The following is a 16561-nucleotide window of genomic DNA, read 5'->3' on the forward strand; positions in this document are numbered from 1 at the left end:
ACTGCTACTGCTACTGCTACTGCTGCTACATATGGATGAAGACCTCCTCATTAAATGGCAACCTTTGACTGTACCTAGTTGTTAAGGGGGCTGGGGTCGGGGGGCAGGGGCTTGGTGGGGGCTGACCGTTTCCTTCTTATCTAATGATGGATATATGGAAAAAGTAGAGGAACAAAACAGGACTTCGCTATAATACTGCAACTACGCATACATAAAAAGACACAGAATGTTAGTTCTAGAAAACATGAGGATTACTCATTATTAATTATGTAGTGATTTCATCTCATTGCATTGCACACACAAGCATTTTTCAAGCTACCCATCACCTCACAGGCCTAGGCCAGGTTACCTGGGCTTGTTTTAAGACAGGGTCAGGAGGGAGTGGCTTAGTAGGTGGAGCAGGTCTGTCCTGAATCTGAGAAAACAGGAGTCAAAGGGTTCTGACAGCCAATGGAAACATGCATTGGAGGGTAAGTTAGTTATTAGAATTAAGCATTACATATTCAACTCTCAGATTGAGAAAATATGAATTGGTCACTTGAGAACATACACTGAACAAAAATATCAACGAAACACGTAAGGTGTTGGTCCCATGTTTCATGAGCCGAAATAAAAGATCCCAGAAATGTTCAACACACACAAAAAGCTTGTTTCTCTAAAATGTTGTGTACAAATGTGTTAACATCCCTGTTAATTGAGCATTTCTCCCTTGCTCAAATAAATCATCCACCTGAAAAATGTGGCATATCAAGAAGTTGATTAAACAGCATTATCATTACACAGGTGCACCTAGTTCTGCAGACAATAAAAGGCCCCTCTAAAATGTGCAGTTTTGTCACAAGTTTATTTATTTGATTTTATCTTTATTTAACTAGGCAAGTCAGTTAAGAACAAATTCTTGTTTTCAATGACGGCCTAGGAACAGTGGGTTAACTGCCTGTTCAGGGACAGAACGACAGATTAGTACCTTGTCAGCTCGGAGGTTTGCAACCTTCCGGTTACTAGTCCAACACTCTAACCAGTAAGTTACCCTGCCACCCCAAGTTGAGGGAGCATACAATTTACATGCTGACTGCAGGAATGTCCACCAGAGCTGTTGCCAGAGAATTACATTTTCATTTCTCACAACCGCAGACCACGTGTAACCATGCCAGCACATGATCTCCACATCCGGCCTCAACACCTGCGGGATTGTCTGAGACCAGCCACCCAGACAGCTGAGGAAACTGTGGGTTTGCACAACTGAAGAATTTCTGCACAAACTGTCAGAAACTGTATCAGGGAAGTTCACAGTAGTTTTGTGTCGTAACTGACTTCAGTAGACAAATGATCACCTTTGAGGACCACTGGCACGCTGGAGAAGTGTGCTCTTCACAGATTAATCACGGGTTTCAACTGCACTAGGCAGATGACAGACAGCATGTATGGTGTCGCGTGGGCGAGCAGTTTACTGACGTTTAACGCTGTGAATAGAGTGCCCCATGGTGGCGGTGGGGTTATGGTATGGGCAGGCATATGCTACGGAAAACAAACGCAATTGCATTTTACCAATGGCTATTTGAATGCACACAGATACCGTGACGAGATCTTGAGGCCCATTGTCATGCCATTCATCCACCTCCATCACCTCATGTTTCAGCATGATAATGCACGGCCCCATGTCGCAAGGATCTGTACACAATTCCTGGAAGCTGAAAATGTCCCAGTTCTTCCATGGCTTGCATACTCACCAGACATGTCACCCATTGAGCATGTTTGGGTTGCTCTGGATCGACGTGTACGACAGTGTGTTCCAGCCAATATCCAGCAACATCGCACGGCCATTGAAGAGGAGTGGAGCAACAGGCCATAATCAACAGCCTGATCAACTCTATGTGAAGGAGATGTGATGCTCAGCATGGGGCAAATGATGGTCACACCAGATACTGACTGATTTTCTGATCCACGCCCCTACCTTTTTTAAGGTATCTGTGACCATCATATGAAATCCATAGATTAGGGCCTAATGAATGTATTTGAATGTACTGATTTCCATATGTTTTTTTATCAACTGTAACTCAGTAAAATCTTAGAACTTGTTGCATGTTGCGTTTATATTTTTGTTCGGTATAGTTACTGTAGACCTTGTTAATATGTTAGATGATTTTTGTATTTTCTTTATGCTCCCCTTATTCAGGCCAATCTTACAACTCATAGAAATGCCCGCTACACATGTAGCCTCGTCCTCCACTACAAATTCAAAAACAGTCTTGAACAAGATAGACCTGTCTATAACATTGCAACATTCAGGAATAGCTCCCCACATTTAAAAAATACTATAGTATACAGTGCCTTCGGAAAGTATTCAGACCCATTGACTTTGTCAGAGCAAAAACCAAGCCATCAGGTCGAAGGAATTGTCCGTAGAGCTCCGAGACAGGACTGTGTTGAGGCACAGATCTGGGGAAGGGTACCAAAACAATTCTGCAGCATTGAAGGTCCCCAAGAACACAGTGGCCTCCATCATTCTTAAATGGAAGAAGTTTAGAACCACCAAAACTCTTCCTAGAGCTGGCCGCCCGGCCAAACTGAGCAATCGGGGGAGAAGGGCCTTGGTCAGGGAGGTGACCAAGAACCTGATGGTCACTCTGACAGAGCTCTAGAGTTTCTCTGTGGAGATGGGAGAACCTTCCAGAAGGACAACCATCTCTGCAGCCCTCCACCAATCAGGCCTTTATGGTAGAGTGGCCAGACGGAAGCCACTCAGCAGAGAAAGGCACATGACAGCCCGCTTGGAGTTTGCCAAAAAGCACCTAAAGACTCTCAGACCATGAGAAATAAGATTCTCTTGTCTGATGAAACCAAGATGTAACTCTTTGGCCTGAATGCCAAGCGTCACGTCTGGAGCAAACCTGGCACCATCCCTATGGTGTAGCATGGTGGTGGCAGCATCATGCTGTGGAGATTCTTTTCAGCGGCAGGGACTGGGAGACTAGTCAGAATCAAGGCTAAGATTAATGGAGCAAAGTACAGAGATCATTGATGAAAACCTGTTCCAGAGCGCTCAGGACCTCAGACTGGGGCGAAGGTTCACCTTCCAACAGGACAATGACCATAAGCACACATCCAAGACAATACAGGAGTGGCTTCAGGACAAGTCTCTGAATTTCCTTGAGTGGGCCAGCCAGAGCTCGGACTTGAACCCGATCAAACATCTCTGGAGGGACCTGAAAATAGCTGTGGACCTGACAACCTGACAAAGCTTGTGAGGATCTGCAGAGAAGAATGGGAGAAACTCCCCAATTAAAGGTGTGCCAAGCTTGTAGCGTCATACCCAAGAAGACTCGAGGCTGTAATCGCTACCAAATGTGCTTCAACAAAGTACTGAGTAAAGGGTCTGAATACTTATGTAAATATGATATTTCAGTTTATTTTATAAATGAGCAAACGGGATATTGTGTGTAGATTGATGAGGAATTTAAAAACAAATAAATTTTAGAGTAAGGCTGTAACCTAACAAAATGTGGAAAAAGTAAAGGGGTCTGAATACTTTCCGAAGGCATTGTAAATGCTGTAGTATTACTATAACTATATACTATAGTATTTACTGTAGTGTTTTTATACTAATTGACTATAGTATAAATGCAGTAGTATTGCTATAGTTAAAAGATTATAGTGTATACTATAGGCTTTGGCGGTATCCAGATTGTCATACCGACCTTGTGCCATCCCGGGATATTCTGTAATAGTGGCACTGAACACAAGGGGTGCTATTTTCAAACCCCATTCAGCCTATGTAATCCAAAGGTTACCCAATGCTGATTTTACAAGAAGCTGACCACTAAGCTCGATAACTAGCCAGAAATTTCTACCTGCTGACTTACAGCTGCACTAGTTCAGACAGCATTCCTGTGTATATTAAGACACCACGGAGTCAGTGCAAGATATGGCTCAGAAAACGTACCTCAATCCAGGGATGAGAAATGGTTTGTACTCTGAATGGTCCCATTATCCCAACTGTTACACCGTGAAGATAATGGGACAATTCGGAGTACCTCACATTTCTCATCCCTGGATTGAGGTACATTTTAATCTACACAGGTCTGCTGGCTACTAGATAACTAGCTAATAAATTAGCAAACCAAATGCACAACTACAGAGTATTGAGCACATTTTAGACAGTAAACTTAATAGTTAGAAGATATCTAGCTGTCAAACATTTAGTGATGAATTCCATACTGTAACTAGATCACCTGGCGTGTGATGCGCAACAGTGAGTGACTCACAAGGCTCCGGTCTCTAGTCCTTGTGTGCTTGTAGACAAACACCATGTGATTAGGGACTACCGACTACCGTTAAAAATAACGTGACAGGTGAAATGAAGAACGCAATCTTCTTTATCTCCTAACGTATTGCACAAGTTGACTGCAGGTACTTTACTTAAAAAGTAGCTACAAATATTCAAAGTATTTAAAAAATGTAAGAAATAGTTTCATTGATATTGACAGTATTGAAAAAGCATCCCGTGGCTATTTCCAAATACCCCAGTATACAGTATACTACCCAAGCCTAAAATACTATAGTCTTTACTATAGTATTTTTGTTTTATTATCTTTGACATAGAATTGGCTGCTTTCACTTTTCTCCTACTAAAACACTTCCATAACCAGTAGGTAGAAATTCTATAGTAACTACTACACATGATTAAGGTATACTACAGTGTGTAGTATAGTATTCTACAGTACACTACAGATTTCTATAGTAAGCACTACACGATCGAGGGGAATAGTAGTGTGTAGTATAGTATTCAGCAGTAAGGATGAATATTTTCAAGACAAGTTTCAATACCCTCGAATAATTAATATTTATCCCAAAAGTTCTGCACCGCACCGGTACCTGCCCATTTAAAGAGTTTAAAACCAAGATATGGTCACTATGCCAGGGTTCTCCCCAAATAAGAGAGTAAAGATTTCAGGGAAAATTAAATATATTTAGTCATTATAGACTCTGTCTTTGATCTTTGATCGCCAATGACATTGTTGTGAATTGCGAAACAGGCCATTCATAAATTCTGAGCCTTATGTTCCCTCAATTAATTCAGCAAATGTCAGGTCGCACAGAGCGCACCCAAAGCATTGAGATGTATAATCAAACAAACTTTAATGGCAGTCAAACAAAAGTAAAGTGACTAAAGTGGCTAATCTTGCTAGATAACCTTCAACGAATGATAGAATATCTCCTATATTTGGCAAAAATGGAGTTGATGATTATACAGACAGCAGATCAGTTCATGAATAATAGGGAGATGAAGAGTGGAAATAGTTGAAATATCAAAGTATCTTAACAAAGAACACCCGTTTTCAAAACATCCATATCTACTCCCATATTGTTAGTTGAGCACACATTCTCTACTGAAGATCTATGGGCAGAAAGTCTGAGACAGAGCACAGAAGCAGGGGAAATGTGATCGCGGTAGTTCGACATGCATAGACCAGAGACGTGCTTTGATAATGCAACCTATGGATTACAGAATAAAGTTAGGAATTTTCATGCAAGACAGGAGTCAGGATTTTGGATAAGAAAATAGGCTAGGCATTCGTACAGGAGAAGAAATCATTTTCCCTCATGCCTACCCACAGATTTCATGTCTGTGACAGAGATGACTATGTACTAAATTGTGCATAGGCCTATCAAATTTGTGAATGTCTGAAGAGTCACAATGACAGCTCAAAGAGGCACACGTTCTTTTATAGGCTATACTGTAGGAGTTTCCTGTAGGGTTCATTAACTGCATTCGGGTCATGTGTGCAGTTCAGCAGTGGCAATTATGCGTTTACTTTGAATTTATGGCAACTTTGTGTGAAGTAAATACGCTAGACTAAAGGCTACCATGCGACAACCTGTTTGGATAATGTGCTATTAAATATTTTGCTGCACATGTTGTGTATTTTGTGGAATTGTATTAGTGCCGACATTGGGGAAAATTTTAGTAATTTTTCGGGTCTTGTCATTTAATATTTTCGGGAAATGTGTTTTCCTGGGTCAGTTAAGGGATCTCGGTTACCCATGTTAATCCCTATCCTACAGTTTACTACAGAATTCTACAGTAAGTACTATAGTATTCTATAGTAAACGGTAGTATGTTTTTCATGTGGGTCAACACAGAGATTGACGTCTGCTGAATGACTAATATTATTACAACAAAGTCAGTGTTATCGATTCCATGTACCTGTAACAAGGGCCACATATGAACAGTGCAGGTGGAAAAACTATTTAAGTGAGAGCCAGGGAAGGCAAGGCTGGGTCATCTTGGTACCTTGTTAGAAGGCGGAGACGGGGTCATTTGGATGTCACTCTGGCGGCTCCAGTGGTACCTCAGTGGTTGGACCTGCTCCCCGTTACGAGCATCCACTCGCTCTGTGGCCGGGGTCCTGGGAGACAGCACACACTCACACATTAACAAAGTTCATACCACAATTTCAATAATGGGGGTGCTAAAGCGTTACAAATAGTAAGCTGAGAACTGCCATAAGAGATAAGAATGATGTTTCTCTAGAACACTGGTCTAGCCCTCAAAGAATGGGTGTTTGGTTACAATACACTGGTATACATGATATTACAACCTAGGGGAATAATCTGGTTCTGAAGAGTCAGAGGTCATTGCAGTGTTACAGTATTAGTAAAAATGAGGTTGACAGAAGTAACGCTCAAAATAAGCTTATAGAACTGAGACTCAAGAATGGTCACCATCACTATCCTCGAAACCGGCTCTAAAGGAGTCTTATATAAAACATTGAAGAAATTGGGAACTGGGGTGAGTTTCCCAAAGCCTTCGTAGCATTTAGTTTGTCGTTATATCCTACTTAAAGTGCATCGCTAGTATCGGAGCTGTTTAGTCAAAAAACACCTGTTGAACTAAAACTGATCAATCAAATTGAGTCACTCTCTTTAGATTATAGTGAGTTATTTTAATATGGACCAAAGTTCAGATATTTTTGCAAACTAGAGAGACTCTTGGGTGTTATATGGATCACTAAGTATTAACATTGCACTTCAGTAACAATTTGTCATAAAGACAACAGCCCAGAACTAATTCCATGGCTTTATTCTACCCTTAACATTTAGTACCTTTTAGCCTGTTCCGCAGCAAACACCAAGCCCCACTTCTCACTATGGGCCACACTGACCCCATTGAATCATGGGTAGGGAAAAACACAGTTAACTCTGACCTTCATTGAGTGATAAAGTGCAAGATAAACCTTATGCATGTCCAATTCAAACTTGCACATACTCTAGCTGGATATAGCCCCTTTCATTCCATTATAACTATTAAAGAAACACAATGGCCGTAATTCTGTCCATACTGATAGCGGATTTCTGCACTGCGCAAACATATACATACTATATAACCACTGTAACTAATATGTGAACACATAGCTGGTGTCCCCTGGGTCAGGGCTCTCACCGGCTCTGTTGGCGTCCGGTGCCCTTGTGGAAGAGGCTGGAAGTGCCCAGACAGGGTAGGTTGCGGTGACACCGGGGGAAACGCAGGGCGAGGAAGAGGAGAACCACTGGCAGGACGAAGAGGAAGATGACCAGTAAGGCCACACGTGCTGGGTCGGATCCTGGAGATACAGAAAATATTGTGTTCTTGGTTATCATGGCAGACAATCAAAGCTGGGTGCAGGTTACTTATTTCATCCTAGTTTTATTGATACGGTTGATACGGTGTTCCAATTTCTCCAGGATTTGATTAAGATAAGGAGTGTTTTCACTATATATTTTACCTCTTGGTGATGTCATTCGGAAACAATGTTAACATTCACTGCTATGCGGATGACACACAGCTGTACATTTCAATGAAACATGGTGAAGCCCCAAAATTGCCCTCAATGGAAGCCTGTGTTTCAGACATAAGGAAGTGGATGGCTGGACTCGGACAAAACAGAGATGCTTGTTCTAGGTCCCAAGAAACAAAGAGATATTCTGTTGAACCTGACAATTAATCTTGATGGATGTACGGTCGTCTCAAATAATACTGTGAAGGACCTCGGCGTTACTCTGGACCCTGATCTCTCTTTTGAAGAACATATCAAGACTGTTTCAAGGACAGCTTCAGTTAGTGCTAAACACGGCTGCTAGAATCTTGACTAGAACCAAAAGATTGGATCATATTATTCCAGTGCTAGCCTCTCTACACTGGCTTCCTGTTAAGGCAAGGGCTGATTTCAAGGTTTTACTGCTAACCTACAAAGCATTACAAGGGCTTGCTCCTACCTATCTTTCCGAATTTGGTCCTGCCGTACATACCTACACGTACGCTACGGTCACAAGACGCAGGCCTCCTAACTGTCCATAGAATTTCTAAGCAAACAGCTGGAGGCAGGGCTTTCTCCTATAGGGCTCCATTTTTAGGGAATGGTCTGCCTACCCATGTGAGAGATGCAGACTTGGTCTCAACCTTTAAGTCTTTATTGAAGACTCATCTCTTCAGTAGGTCCTATGATTGAGTGTAGTCTGGCCCAGGAGTGTGAAGGTGAACGGAAAGGCACTGGAGCAACGAACCACCCTAGCCGGTTCCCTCCACTGGGATTCTCTGCCTCTCACCCTAATACAGGGGATGAGTCACTGGCTTACTGGTGCTCTTCCATGCCGTCCCTAGGAGGGGTGTGTCACTTGAGTGGGTTGAGTCACTGACGTGGTCTTCCTGTCTGGGTTGGCGCCCCTTAATCGGGTTGTGCCGTGGCGGAGATCTTTGTAGGCTACACTCGGCCTTGTCTCAGGAAGGTAAGTTGGTGGTTGAAGATATCCCTCTAGTGGTGTGGGGACTGTGCTTTGGCAAAGTGGGTGGGGTTATATCCTGTCTGTTTGGCCCTGTCCGGGGGTATCGTCAGATGGGGCCACAGTGTCTCCCAACCCCTCCCGTCTCAGCCTCCAGTACTTATGCTGCAGTAGTTTGTCTCGGGGAGCTAGGATCAGTCTGTTATCTGGAGTATTTCTCCTGTCTTATCCAGTGTCCTGTGTGAATTTAAGTATGCTCTCACACACACACACACACACACACACACACACACACACACACACACACACACACACACACACACACGGAGGACCTGAGCCCTAGGACCATGCCTCAGGACTACCTGGCCTGATGACACCTTGCTGTCCCCAGTCCACCTCGCCGTGCTGCTGCTCCAGTTTCAACTGTTCCGCCTGCAGCTATGGAACACTGACCTGTTCACCGGACGTGCTACCTGTCCCAGACCTGCTGTTTTCAATTCTCTAGAGACAGCAGGAACGGTAGAGATACTCTCAATGATCGGCTATGAAAAGCCAACTGACATGTACTCCTGAGGTGCTGACCTGTTGCACCCTCGACAACCACTGTAATTATTATTATTTGACCCTGCTGGTCATCTATGAACATTTGAACATCTTGGCTATATTCTGTTATAATCTCCACCTGGCACAGCCAGAAGAGGATTGGCCACCCCTCATAGCCTGGTTCCTCTCCAGGTTTCTTCCTAGGTTTCCTAGGGAGTTTTTGCTAGCCACCATGCTTCTACACCTGCATTGCTTGCTGTTTGGTGTTTTAGGCTGGGTTTCTGTACAGCACTTGATGTAAGAAGGGCTTTATAAATACATTTGATTTGAGTGTATATCTATGAGCGCAGTCAAGTTGTGCATTAACAGAGGAATGGTGAGGTACCTCTAGGTGCTCTTGCAGGCCCACTGTCCACACTGCCTCCATGGCCCGTGGACCTACAGTCTGGAGGAGCCCAACCCACGTCACAGTGGCAGTTCTTATTGCTGTTGCACACCTGGCAATGTCAGAGAGAGGATATTGAGCCATATTATTCATTTAACATCAACAGTATGAGCCAGTCCATTGTGAGCGATACAATATAACTCCTATAAGGGGAGACAGGCAGCTGGTTTGCTCACCCCGTGTCCGTTGCATTTGCTCTGACAATCGTCGACGCCAAACAAAGACACATCCTGACACCGCTGGTTCCAACAGGCCTGAACCACAACATGGTCAGTAAAACCAATCATCATTTTAGATATTTACGTAAACTCAGATAACAACACAGAAAACCTCTCCTATTCCAAAAGGTCAAATGGCCCATTCCACAAAAACAGAAGTATCTTGCATTGTATTTCTATAGTTGAGGAAATGCCCACCTTGCCAAGACCACATGCAGTGCCCTGTGCCACCATGGCAGGGTCGGAGACGTCGTCGCCAAGGTGGAAGTAGGTTCCCCGGCAGACAAAGTCGCTATAGTTAAATTTTACTTTGGTGGTCAGGATCTCAGCGCTGGTGCCTAGCAACGGACGGTCGTTGCCTCCCTGGCACTGGAGCCTCCCACAATGCACATCTCTGAAAAGTCAGACAGTCAGAGCAACAGTTCTATATATAGAAGTGTTCATTAGGCACCAAATTGAAGAATAAGAACTGAAACAAGGCAGGACTACATTAACTTGTCCAATAAAATATGCACATTTTGTTGTCTGTTGCAAAACAATTTGCTACGATGTGCCCTAATGAACATGGAACCTACTTGCTAGGGCAGGGGATGTAGGTTCCGTTTGGCATCTGGCCACAGTTGCCGTATTTGTTGCCCTGTTTGTTGACGGAGGAAAAGCAGACAGACGGAGCCCTTGTGGAATCTGAAAAGAAAAGGAAGTTTAAACAATCATAATTGTCTCAAAGATCATACAGGAAAAGTGTCTGAACAACACTGCCTCTTGAGTTTATGAGCCAATCTCAATTCTCCAACACATGGCATATGAAAATTTGATGTCACAACTCGCCAAAACAGTTTCTTCAATCACTAGTAGTGACATTATATATACAGTTGAAGCTGGAAGTATACACACACCTTAGCCAAATACATTTAAACTCAGTTTTTCACAATTCCTGACATTTAATCCTAATAGAAATTCTCTGTCTTAGGTCAGTTAGGATCACTACTTTATTTTAAGAATGTGAAATGTCAGAATAAAAGTAGAGGGAATGATTTATTTCAGCTTTTATTTATTTCATCACATTCCCAGTGGTTCAGAAGTTTACATGCACTCAATTAGTATTTGGTAGCATTGCCTTGAAATTGTTAAACCTGGGTCAAACGTTTTCGGGTAGCCTTCCACATGCTTCCCACAATAAGTTAGGAGGAATGGGCCAAAATGCACCCAACAGAGCTGGTGTAACTGAGTCAGGTTTGTAGGCCTCCTTGCTCACACATGCTTTTTCAGTTCTGCCCCCAAATGTTCTATAGGTTTGAGGTCAGAGCTTTGTGATGGCCACTCCAATACCTTGACTTTGTTGTCCTTTAGCCATTTTGCCACAACTTTGGAAGTATGATTAGGGTTATTGTCCATTTGGAAGACCCATTTGTAACCAAGCATTAACTTCCTGACTGATGTCTTGAGATGTTGCTTCAATATATCCACATAATTTTCCTACTTCATGATGCCATCTATTTTATGAAGTGCACCAGTCCCTCCTGCAGGAAAGCACCCCCACAACATGATGCTGCCACCTCCATGCTTCACAGTTGGGATGGTGTTCTTCGGCTTGCAAGCCTCCCACTTTTTCTTCCAAACATAACGATGGCCATTATTGCCAAACAGTTATATTTTTCTTTCATCAGACCAGAGGACATTTCCCCAAAAAGTATGATCTTTACCCTCATATGCAGTTGCAAACCGTAGTCTGGCTATTTTATGGCAGTTTTGGAGCAGTGACATCTTCTTTGCTGAGCGGCCTTTCAGGTTATGTCGATATAGGACTCGTTTTACTGTGGATACAGATACTTTTGTACCCGTGTCCTCCAGCCTCTTCACAAGGTCCTTCACTGTTGTTCTGGGATTGATTTGCACTTTTCGCACCAAAGTACGTTAATCTCTAGGAGACAGAACGCGTCTCCTTCCTGAGCGGGATGACGGCTGCATGGTCCCATGGTGTTTATACTTGCGTACTATTGTTTGTACAGATGAACGTGGTTCCTTCAGGCATTTGGAAATTGCTCCTAATGATGAACCAGACTTGTTGAGGTCTACAAAAAAAAATCTGAGGTCATGCTGATTTCTTTTGATTTTCAAGCAAAGATGTCATGATGTCAAGCAAAGAGGCACTGAGTTTGAAGGTAGGCCTTTAAATACATCCACACCTCCAATTGACTCAAATGATGTAAATTAGCATATCAGAAGCTTCTAAAGCCATGATGGAATTTTCTGGAATTTCCCAAGCTGGTTAAAGGCACAGTCCCCTGAGTGTATGTAAACTTCAGACCCACTGGAATTGTGATACAGGAATTATAAGTGAAATAATCTGTTTGTAAACAATTGTTGGAAAAATGACTTGTGTCATGCACAAAGTAGATGTCCAAACCGACTTGCTAAAACTATAGTTTGTTAACAAGAAATGTGTGGACTGGTTGAAAAACGAGTTTTAATGACTCCAACCTAAGTGTATGTAAACTTCTGACTTCAACTGTAGGAATCCTTTGTCCAGGGAAGTATTCTCTGTTGCTTTTAAAAAGTTCCAGTTCCGCTGACCAGTCAGTCCAGAACTCTGGGGTTCAGATCTCGAGGTTCTACAGTACTTGGTCAAAGTAGTGAAACAAGTCCAAATAACTAGCCACTAGCTCCCCACAGTGGTATCAATCAAAATGGTTATCAGGTCCAAAACATTTGACCAATATTGTAACTCACTAGGTCCCCACAACATCTGGCACTGTGTGTTGAGGCTGGTGCAGACACCACTGTAGCAGTAGGAGGAGCCTTCCTCGCAGGGCTCGCCGTTCTGCAGGAACACGTTGGGGGGGCAGTAGGGAGAGGCACCGGTGCAGTGCTCTGGGAGGTCACACTCCCCCAGGGGCTGCCGACACATCCATCCACCTGTACGCAGCTGGTTAGATGGAGAAAATAGACAGTAAATCAGTAAAGGAGTTTATGATTTGGACCTTTGTTCAGTTTCTTGTGACAGATCATGTATCAGTTTAGTTTATTAGGATTATTGCACATGCAGCAGCTACTCTTCCTAGTGTCCACATAAAACATACAAATACATAACAAAATACAGAACAGTACTAGACAAGAACATAAAAATCTGAGTTATAACATATATATTTATAGTTATAATAAATATGATACTAACAACCTGAGCTGATTTTAAATGTAGGTGTTCAGTAGTGTGTTCAGTGATGAGGTTGAATGAATGTGTGAGTGAGTGTATCAGTAAGGGTCCAGTGAAGGACACAGAGGGAGAGAGGCTTGCCCACCTTGCAGTTGTCACAACAGATGCCATCAGAGGAACACTGGGCCCCTGGAACCAGTTTACAGGTGGTGGCGTTGCAGCAAGGATCGTTACACTCCTGGACATCCAGAGAGACAGACACTTAATAATTCATCCTAAACCCTAAAGTTAGGGCTCTTCAACCTTTTCCTTTCCAGGGACCCCCTCCCAGGCAAACTGTGACCCAGGGACCCCCATCATACGTTAGTAATATAAACATTGAAATAACAAAATAAAATGTGTAATTTATATATATATTTTCGCGGGCCCCCTGATTGAATACCCCTGACCTAAATCATAAAGTCTGTTCATTGAATTATCATCTATGGTGGCAGGTTGGTGTTCATTGTGATGAATCTTGTCCTGGAGGCAGCTCTGGGTGGTCAGTAGCTGGCACATCCACAAAGTCATAAAATCAGATTTTAAACCTAAACCTAACCCGTACCTTAACCCTGACCACACTGCTAACCTTACGCCGAACCTTAAATTCAGACCAAAAAGCACATTTTTGTTTTCATACATTTTGTATGATTTAGCCAATTTGGACTTAACAGCTGGCCCATCTAGAGGAAACCGCTCAGTGCTGCCTCCAGGGCAAGAGTCATCAAAATAAATGTCAACCTGCATCTATGGTGAGCTATGCTGTCCTCCCTAAAAATATCAAATTTACTGTCCAACATACATCCAGCAGGCCGCAGTCACACTCCTCTCCCTTCTCCACGTAGAGGTTTCCACAGCGTGGCCCCCCCAGCAGTTTCTCAGGCTGGGGCACGTTGAAGAGGCACATCCCCCCACCGTGGAGCAGGCTGAGGGACAGGTCTCTGGCACTGCAGCTGCTGAACAGCTGGCCTGGCATGAACCTGGGTCAGAGGGGCAAAGAGAGCAAGACATTTAGTGGATGCTCTTATCCAGAGCTTCTTACAAGTGCATTAAAATTAACATAATACTTGGCAACTGAGCTGCACATAACTGACCCTTTCTGTTTTGCATCATTGACTTTGTGTGGCCTGGTGCTTTTGTAATGCACATCAAACGTAGCCCACCATAGCCCCATAGCACCTCACCCAGTAGATGGCTCCATGATGCAGCCTCCCAGGCGTGGCTCGTTCTGACACTGGCAGCGCCGGTCGGCCGTGTCATGATTCATGCCCAAATTGTGCCCGAGCTCATGGGCAATGGTGGACGCCACCCCCAGTACACTGACCAGGTGATCCTGCACACAGAGAGGGAGAGGGAGACACACAGTCAGTCAACTACCAGACTCATACTATCATTGTGGGGCAGTTGCCCCTCTACTCCACTGATAAACCAAACTGAGGCTAACTAACTCACCACATTGACCCCTCCTGACCGGTCCTTGGAGCACATGGAAGACTGAGATGCCATTCCCACTGTAGTTCCATCAAATGACTCCCCCCTGGAACAGATCAAACACATACAGTTATAGTTAGTCTATTTTCACAAAGAGGCCATCCACTGGTATATTCATGTATTTGGGATGGATCTGCTTCCATAATGTACAGGTGTGAGAAAGGCACGATAACCTTCAACCAAGTCCATTTGACTACTCACATAATGAGCTGAGCATTGTCGTGGCGCAGGCGGGGCAGCAGCTCTCTGGTGCGCCACTCCAGGAAGCGGTTGAGGGTGTCTGAGGGACTCTTGTCAACCCGGATCTTATCCTGGTCACTCCAGATCTCCAGCCCAGTTAGAGCCACACGCACACTCAGCGGCCGGTAGAACTAGAGAGGGGTAGAGGAGAACCACCATGACAAACCAATGAAAATATAATACAAATATACATCGGCCAGTATATTAGGTACACCCACCTAGTACCGGGTCAGATCTCCCTTTGGCACCAGAACAGCTGGAATTCTTTGGGGAATGGAAACATTGCTCAATTGGTATCAAGGGATCTAATGTGTGCCAGGAAAACGTTTCCCACACCATTACACCACTGCCACCAGCCTGTACCGTTAATGGATTCATGCTGCCTACGCCAAATACTGACTCTGCCATCAGCATGACACAACAGGAACCGGGTTAAGTTGGACCAGGCAATGTTTTTCCACTCCTCAATTGTCCAGTGTTGGTGATAGCGTGCCCACTGGAGACTTCTTCTTGCTTTTGGCTGATAGGAGTGGAACCCGGTGTTGTCGTCTGCTGTAATCGCACATCCATAAAAAGGACTGACGAGTTGTGTGTGAGATGCCGTCCCGAGCCATTATTTGCCTGTTTGTGGCCTGCCTGTTTGCTTGCATGGTTCTTGTCCATCTCCTTTGACCGCTCATCGAGCTGTTTTCTCCCACAGGACTGACGCTGACTGGATGTTTTTTTGTTTGTCGCACTATTCTCTTTAAATCTTACACACTGTCGTGTGTGAAAAGCTGAGGAGGCCAGCCATTTCTGAGATACTGGATCCAGCGCGCCTGGCACCGACAATCATGCCACGCTCAGGTCACTCGTTAGCCCATTTTAACATTCAATCGAACAGTAACTGAATGCCTTGATGCCAGTCTGCCTGCTATATACAGCAAGCCACGTGACTCACTGTCTGTAGGAGCGAACCATTTTCATGAACGGGATGCTGTACCTAATAAACTGGGTGTATATGGTTAATACTTAACCTCCCGCGATTTATTTTACTTTTGAAAAGCAATATCCCAAGTATAAATACAGTAAAGTACACACACTAAAGGGTGAAAAATGTGTTTTTAGCTAAATAAATGTTTTTAGACACCTGCAAACTTCAAGGAGTAGGGCATTCAAGGAGTTGGTCTGTTGGGAATACGTGATATCGTCAGCCTCCCGCTTGCTTGAGGAACAATAGAGAAGCAGTAGATGACAGAAAAAGTAAGGCCCCCCCCACTTGTGCCATGTCACGAATTACCTGGACCACTTATTGAGATGTGGCTTTTGTTAAGTAAATCAGGTGTTAAATGAGGTGAAAAGGAGACCACTTTAATATTAGGTTACATACCCAGTCTACTTGGTTGGCCACATCCAGCATTCGATAGATGATAGTCTTGTTGATTTTCTGGTAGTTAAGGTACTGTAAAAAAGAACCGTTATTGATTAGGACAATAGAGACAGAACATGATGGGATTGGTCTAAATGTACTGGGGTCTCTTCAGAGTGCAGCTACGTCAGTGCCTTGCTTACACTAAGGGGCATTGTCGTACATTAGCCTTATCGTACATTACCTCTTCGTGATCAGCTACAAGCACAAGCTCTATGTACTTGGTCTCTGAGAGAATGTCCCTCTTACTCTGCAAAAAAAGC

At 43.7% G+C, this 16561-nt stretch overlaps 1 protein-coding gene across 5 annotated transcripts in view; it reads right to left on the minus strand.

The window, feature by feature from the left end:
• Nucleotides 1–16561, minus strand: part of LOC115140974 (disintegrin and metalloproteinase domain-containing protein 15-like) — a 37738-nt gene that overhangs the window by 7265 nt on the left and 13912 nt on the right. For 2 of the 5 annotated variants that reach the window (XM_029679514.2, XM_029679512.2), the window contains exons 7-21: nt 16483–16548; nt 16260–16331; nt 14852–15021; nt 14612–14696; nt 14344–14492; nt 13962–14139; nt 13266–13358; nt 12697–12892; nt 10542–10650; nt 10165–10360; nt 9925–10002; nt 9689–9800; nt 7445–7604; nt 7108–7161; nt 6296–6410 (exon numbers count right to left, since the gene is read on the minus strand). In XM_029679514.2, coding sequence (XP_029535374.2) covers nt 6296–6410; nt 7108–7161; nt 7445–7604; nt 9689–9800; nt 9925–10002; nt 10165–10360; nt 10542–10650; nt 12697–12892; nt 13266–13358; nt 13962–14139; nt 14344–14492; nt 14612–14696; nt 14852–15021; nt 16260–16331; nt 16483–16548 — 1833 coding nt within the window. Of the gene's footprint in view, nt 1–349; nt 416–6295; nt 6411–7107; nt 7162–7444; nt 7605–9688; nt 9801–9924; nt 10003–10164; nt 10361–10541; nt 10651–12696; nt 12893–13265; nt 13359–13961; nt 14140–14343; nt 14493–14611; nt 14697–14851; nt 15022–16259; nt 16332–16482; nt 16549–16561 lie in introns of all 5 variants that reach the window. The other 3 variants (XM_029679513.2, XM_065000041.1, XM_065000040.1) reach the window with 3 other exon arrangements.

This window comes from Oncorhynchus nerka, linkage group LG14, assembly GCF_034236695.1.
Source record: "Oncorhynchus nerka isolate Pitt River linkage group LG14, Oner_Uvic_2.0, whole genome shotgun sequence".
In the NCBI taxonomy this organism is placed as follows: domain Eukaryota; kingdom Metazoa; phylum Chordata; class Actinopteri; order Salmoniformes; family Salmonidae; genus Oncorhynchus; species Oncorhynchus nerka.